This window comes from Rhincodon typus, chromosome 10 (genome assembly GCF_021869965.1).
Source record: "Rhincodon typus isolate 14 chromosome 10, sRhiTyp1.1, whole genome shotgun sequence".
In the NCBI taxonomy this organism is placed as follows: Eukaryota; Metazoa; Chordata; class Chondrichthyes; order Orectolobiformes; family Rhincodontidae; genus Rhincodon; species Rhincodon typus.
Window position 1 is genome coordinate 13,885,626 of NC_063341.1, and position 6,771 is coordinate 13,892,396.

At 37.6% G+C, this 6,771-nt stretch overlaps 1 protein-coding gene across 1 annotated transcript in view; it reads left to right on the forward strand.

The window, feature by feature from the left end:
* tmco1 (transmembrane and coiled-coil domains 1) overlaps positions 1 to 6,369 on the forward strand; it is a 26,782-nt gene extending 20,413 nt beyond the window's left edge. The window contains exons 6-7 of the mRNA XM_020513042.2: positions 2,074 to 2,218; positions 5,842 to 6,369. Coding sequence (XP_020368631.1) covers positions 2,074 to 2,218; positions 5,842 to 5,940 — 244 coding nt within the window. The 3' untranslated portion in view covers positions 5,941 to 6,369. The remainder of the gene's footprint in view (positions 1 to 2,073; positions 2,219 to 5,841) is intronic.
* The last annotated feature ends 402 nt before the right edge of the window (positions 6,370 to 6,771 follow it).

Genomic DNA, 6,771 nt, shown 5'->3' on the forward strand with positions numbered 1-6,771 from the left:
TCCTGCGGTTGCAGGGAAAAGTGCCGGGTGTGGTGGAGCTGGAGGGGAGTGTGGAGCGGACAAGGGAGTCACGGAGAGAGTGGTCCCTCCGGAAAGCAGATAAGGGTGGGGAGGGAAAGATGTCTTTGGTGGTGGGGTCGGATTGCAGATGGCGGAAGTGTCGGAGGATGATGCATTGGATCCGGAGGTTGGTGGGGTGGTACGTGAGGACGAGGGGGATTCTTTTTTGGTTCTTATTGCGTGGACAGGGTGTGAGGGATGAGTTGCGGGAGATGTGGGAGACACGGTTGAGAGCGTTCTCGACCACTGAGAGGGGGATGTTACGGTCCTTGAAAAACGAGGACAACTGAGATGTACGGGAGTGGAATGCCTCATCCTGGGAGCAGATGCTAGATTCACTCCCTTTCTCAGTCTCTTTGAAATGTGTTCTCTTTTTCATGTACTTATTGAATTCCACTTTGAACCACAATTCAGTCTTCCTCCTCCACATTCTCGGGCAGTGCATTCCACATCATAACCATTCCCCTTTTTAAGAATAAAATTCATGTTGCTGTCGGCTCTTTCGCCAAGCACCTTACATCAGTCTCCACTAGTTTTTGCCCCTTCCATGTGAGAAGTTTCCTATATCTCACAATTTTGAAATCCCCTACTCCTTTTAACCATCTTTTTCTCTGGAAAATAACCCTAGTTTATCCAATTTATGCAAGTAACTGAAATTTCTCATGACTGGAACCACCCTTGTAAATCCTATTTCCCTCAAGTTTATCCCACTTGGTCCTGGTGACTTAGAAACTTTTAAGTACAGTTTGCCTATTAAATCCTTCTCTTTGTTTTGTTTTTTTTGTTAGCCCATCCAGGTCTCCTTTACCTCATCTTTCACTATGACTTGGAAAGCATCACCTTCGTGAAGGCAGATGCAAACTACTCTTTTACTACCTTGGCCATACCCATCTCCTCTACGCATAAATTCCCTTTTTTTTTGTCTCCAATGGGTCCCATCATGCCCCATGCCATTCTTCTAGTTATATGTCCGTAGAAGACTTTGTCCTTGACTTGCAGCAATTGAGCACTCTTATGAATTATCACCTTTAAACAACAAGCAAGTTGTCGGATTAGTGATTATGTCACAAGTGACTGAAGAATTATCAATTGACTGTCAGACTCGGGCTTTATTTTATTCCGTTCTTACCAATTTGATTTTTTTTTTGGAATATTTGGCAAAGAATCTTTGAACACTGCTCAATGAATCCAAAGGCGTAGTTTGAAAGTTACCACATTAATTCTCCCAACTGTTTTCACTACCCCTCCCCCCAAAAAACACCATGCACACAGATGCTACTCCTTAAGACGTCATTGTTTGAATAATACAGCTTTTGAACATTAGTAAACACCTTCATTTTTAAAAACTAAACTTCAGAGATCAATTGCCAATTTGTTTTGCTTTGTTCATGGATCTCAACTCAAATGATTTTTTTTAATAGCCCAGAATACAATATTTTCATTTTTATGTTTTAGTATTTGGATCATTTTTCACTCTTTCGTTCGGAGGACTGGAACAAAAAATTCCTTTGTATCTTCATTATGTTGTTTCAGTTTTGTTCTCACTTTGTTTTTAATGTACAGTAACGTATTTGCATTTTATTCCCTCCATCATAGATCATCCTAGCAAAGAAATTATGGGGGAACTATATGATTCTCCTGGTTTTAGAATTAGCAAACCAGTTGTTTTGGCCTTGTGGTTTAAGGGGTTATCTAAGCTTCCCTAAAGTTCACTTCCTGTTCATTATTTTATTATTTTAAAAAAATGGACCATGACAGTTGTACTATACAATACAATCTTGTGATTTCCTGATGTCTCAAGGTACATTAACTTGTGTATTTCTGCCATGAGCTGTTTTGTGTAATCTGTAATGAACTAAAATAGAAATTGCTGGAGAAACTCAGCAGGTCTGGTAGCATCTGTGCAGAGAAAACAGTATTGATGTTTCTGGTGCAGTGACTCTCCTTTAGAACTGCAGCCTTGGCAGTTCGCTGTTTTATTTTTGTGTAATTTTTGGTTATTTCTTTTATCAGATTTGATGGACGAGTAGTAGCTAAGCTCCCATTTGTGCCTTTGTCGTACATTCAGGGTTTGTCCCATCGCAACCTTCTTGGAGAAGATTACACTGACTGTTCTTTCATTTTCTTGTATATTTTATGTACAATGTCCATTCGTCAGGTAAGCATTGATCTTTCCACTCCTCAAATTGAATAAATTGTTGTATTACAGTAGGAGGAGTGGAAACAAATGTAGTTGTTAAACACAATATTTACTCAGAGCAAAGATTGCGAGGGCAAACTTGAAGTGAAAATGGAATCACAACTCACTATTAATCTCTAACCTTTTATAAATTTATATGGGCAAAGACTAATCTTTCTTTAGCTGACTTCAAATTTGAAAGCTTCTACTAATAATAATTAACTTTGATTGATAAAAATCTATATGGAAGGAAATCATGACAAGTAATAGTACACTGTGTTATGGATTCTAGCCAATGTCTTTCAGTTCAAATCAACACACTGAGCATTAGCTTGACAAAATTCACTGTTCCTGTGCAAACTAGTTTATGTGTGGTATCTGATAATGTCTGTTTTAATCTTGCTACTAATGGTTTATAAGTTAATTTTGTTTAACAATATCTTTCTAGTTTACCTATGTAATATCAAGCTAGACCAATTTCACTTGAACATAGCTCGAGCTGATTTGGTGATGTAAATTTTGTTTTCAATTTTAAACAAAGTAAGCAATAGCTGAGTACAACAGAATTTTTTTTCCATTTGTCTTACTAGTCTCTTTCCATTTATTAATGGAATTTGTGTGTATATGCGCTGTTAAGAGTCTTATTTAATTTGCTGAGTTTTGTTTTAATTTTAAAATCTTGAGGTTGCAAATACATTTTACTCGCCACCTTGGAAGGGATGGAAGAAGTATAAATTCCAGGTTAAAGTTCCTTCACATTTCCTGTGTTTACATGCAGTTTGTGTGGGTGTGTATCTTTTTTCCTTGTGACTGGTGTTTCCTAATGCAGAAAACTTATTTCACATTTTTCTTGGATCAAGTTTTTCAAGTTTGTCCATTAATTCAAACCAATCTTTCTTGATGTTTTCATTTTTAAAAAAAGGTATCTTTGTGTTTTGGCCCATATTGTGTTTAGCAATTGTGTAACTGACATGCCTAAACAATTCTCACTGAATAATCTGCCCCATATTTAGCATGCACAGGGGATTAGAGTGCTGGTTGTTTCGATATACAGATTGCATGAGAATTGTTAGCTGGCAGAACTCAATTCATTGCTGCCATAAGATGACTGTGCTTGTTAAAAATGAGTGGCCACGACTGCTCATAAATACTATCAGTGAGGTTTTGATCAAAAGAGGAGAGAGAGAGGCAAGCAAACAATTAGTGCAAGGAAATCTACTCTCATCCCGATAAGTCAATTGCTCTCCCTTGGTAAGGTCTTCAGGCGGTCACAATACTAATTTCCCCTTTTGAATCTTGGACTAATGCATTATAGGGATTACCACATGCAGGAGTGGGTGGCATTCTGGTTGCAGACTGCGTGAGAATTCTGGATAATTGGGTACAGGATAATGGCCATTTTACTGTTCTAGTTAATTTATAGGTGCCTTTAGGAACATTTGCTACATCGGTTAAGAGTGTAAATAATATTATAAAAAAAAAGCTACATCCAAAAAGACCTTACAAAGCCAGCACTACGGAAATCTTGCCCAAATGTATTTTTTTTTTTGGTGTGTTTGTATTATGTTCAAGTCTGTTACCGTGGGAATGTAGGATTCGGGGGTAGGGGCAGACCATTTAGACCTTCAAGCCATCTCCATCACTTAACAAGTCTTGGCTAATATGGTGGTCTCAACAGTACTTTGGTATCTACTCATCATAACCGTGATTCCCGTTTCTATCAAAAATCTCTCTCTCTCTTGCCTTGAATAAATTCAATGACCCAGCCTCCATTGCTTTCTGAGCGAGGGAATTCTGTGGATTAATGGCCTCTCAGAAAATTATCCTCCTCTTAATCTCCAAAGGGAGACCTCTTATTCTTATTTGTGTCCCCTCGTTCTCGTCTTTCCAACAAAAGTAAACATCTTCCTAATATCCACCTTACCAAATCCCCTCAGGATCTTGTGTTTCAATAAGACCACTTTTCATTCTTCTTAACTCCCAGCGGTATAAGCCCAACCTATTAAATATAGCTTCATAAAGCAAGCATCATCCCAGCAATGAGACAAGGGAATCTTCTCTAAAGTTCTTCTAACACAATTGTATCCAGTTTTGAATGAAGAAGACCAAACCTGTACATACTACTCCAGATGTGATCTCACCAAGACCTTGTCCAAAAGCAGTAAACCTCGTTTTGGCTTTGATTCTCCCTACAATAAACTGAAAAATTCCATTTATCATCGTAATCACTTTCTGTACCTGCATACTGATTTTCTTTTTGATTGGTGCAGAAAGATACCCACATTACTCTGAACCTCCACATTCTGCAATCTGTCTCTGTTTAAATCATATTGCTTTGTCATTCTTCCTGCCAAAGTGAACAAGTCACACTTCCCACTCCATCATGCAAATGTTTGCCCACTCGCTTATTCAGCCTAGATTCCTTTGTAAACTTTCTACCTCCTTTCTACAACTTATTTTCCTTGGTGTCATTGGCCAATGAACTACCATGCATTCGGTCCCTTCATCCAGTCAGTGACACAGATTGCAAGTAGTTGCAAGTTGTAGCACCCGTCCTTCTGGGACTCTACCAGTTACAGCTTGACAATCTGAAAATGACCCTATTCTCTGCTTCCTGCAATCTGTCTAATCCTTTATTGGTGCTAATATTTAACTTCCGACACAATGTGCTGTTATCTTGTGTAGTGACCTGTGTGACATCTTGTTAAATGCTTTATGGAAATCAAAGGATGCCATATCTTAGATTCCTTTTTATCCATCTTGCTTGTTATTTTTTCAAACAGCTGTAATAAATTAGTTTAATATGATTTTTCTTTTCATGAAACACATTGACTCTTTGTGATTCCATTACAATTTTCTAAGTACTGTCCAAAACTCCTTAATCATGCAATTTTACCAATAACAGATGTTAGGCTAAACGGCCTACGGTTTCCTGCTTTCTGTCTCCCCCTCTTTCCAATCTGATTCATCCAATCTACATCTAGATTAAAGGCACCCCAATTGTTATAGCAACTCTCTTACCTCATTGCTTCCTGTATACTCTGGCTACACTTGGACAATTTTAGAATGCTTTCACAAGTGACCTCTACCAGTTGAAATGCCTAAAACTAGGGGGCAGGTATTTAAGGTCAGAGGGGAAAAGTTCAAAGGAAATGTGAGGGGCAAGTTTTATACACAGAGACTGGTAGGAGTCTGGAACACACTGCCAGGGGTGGTGGTGGAGGCAGATACGATAAGGGCATTTAAGGGACTTTTAGATAAGCACATGAATATGCAAGGAATAGAGGGATCTGGACCAATGGCAGGTAGAAGGAATTAGTTTCATTTGGTGTCATGTTGGCACAACATCCTGGGCCAAAGGGCCTGTTCCTTTGCTGCACTGTTCTATATTCTAAGTTCTATTTCTATTTCTCATCTTTAGCCAAACTGATTCTTTTTTTTTAAACTAAGATCATCTCAACTACTATACTGATGAAATCTTTGATTTAATAGTGTTGAGATAGGTTACCTGTTACTAACTTGTATTCACATTCGTTCAAGCTTATGACCAGACTCGATTTCAAACAATATTCTTGTTTTTATTACTTTTTTTTTCCCTATAGAATATCCAGAAACTACTGGGTCTTGCTCCTTCACGTGCTGCTACGAAACAGGCGGGAGGATTCCTGGGACCTCCACCTCAAGCAAGCAAATTCTCATGATGTAGCTGTAGCCAAGTATTGCACATCTGATCTCTACATACTACTAATACGGCTCTTCACAGCTAAAGAGGCAATTTGAACTTTCTTTGTATCTAGCAATGAAATTCAGAAAGGCTGATGTGTACAGTTATTGAAATACTTATGTGATATTAAATTGCCATTTTTTGAATACAGAATCAGAAGCCAATTTGTCTGGTTATGGTTCTTTCAATTGTCAAACAAATAATGAATTTAAGCCTACAATGGCAAAGTATTAAAATAAGTTAGAAATCATAGAAATTGCTTCTTGATGAATTTGATTAAATGTTCAATTTAAAAATGACTGTTTGATCTGAAGTAACTTTGTTTTGAAATGTTAGTCTATAAAATAGAAAATTAACTTGTACTGCAGCTAATATATGGAAACAATAAAAGCTTTTAATCTTTCAAGTTCCATGATTTTTGAATACGCAAAAGCGAAAAAAAAAACTGATTTTACTTTACAAATCCAGTTGGACCAAGTTGTTATCTTCAGTCTTTCAAATCCTTTGATGAAAATCATCTGATCTTTTTGTTCCACACATAAAGGAAAACTTTTCTATCTTTAAGTAGAAAACACACATGCCACCGAACTTAATATATTCTGAAAAAAACAGGAGAACATTTCAGTCTTTGACTTTTGAATATTTTCTAATCAACCTGTTCAGAGATGTTATTACATACCTCTGGAGACTTGAACCTGGACTTCCTGGTCCAGAGGTAGAGACACAACCACTTTACCACAAGGGTCGCTTCGGGCTTGTTTTTTTTTTGTCTACGTAGTCCAATGATCCAAAGTAGAAGCTTGTTTTG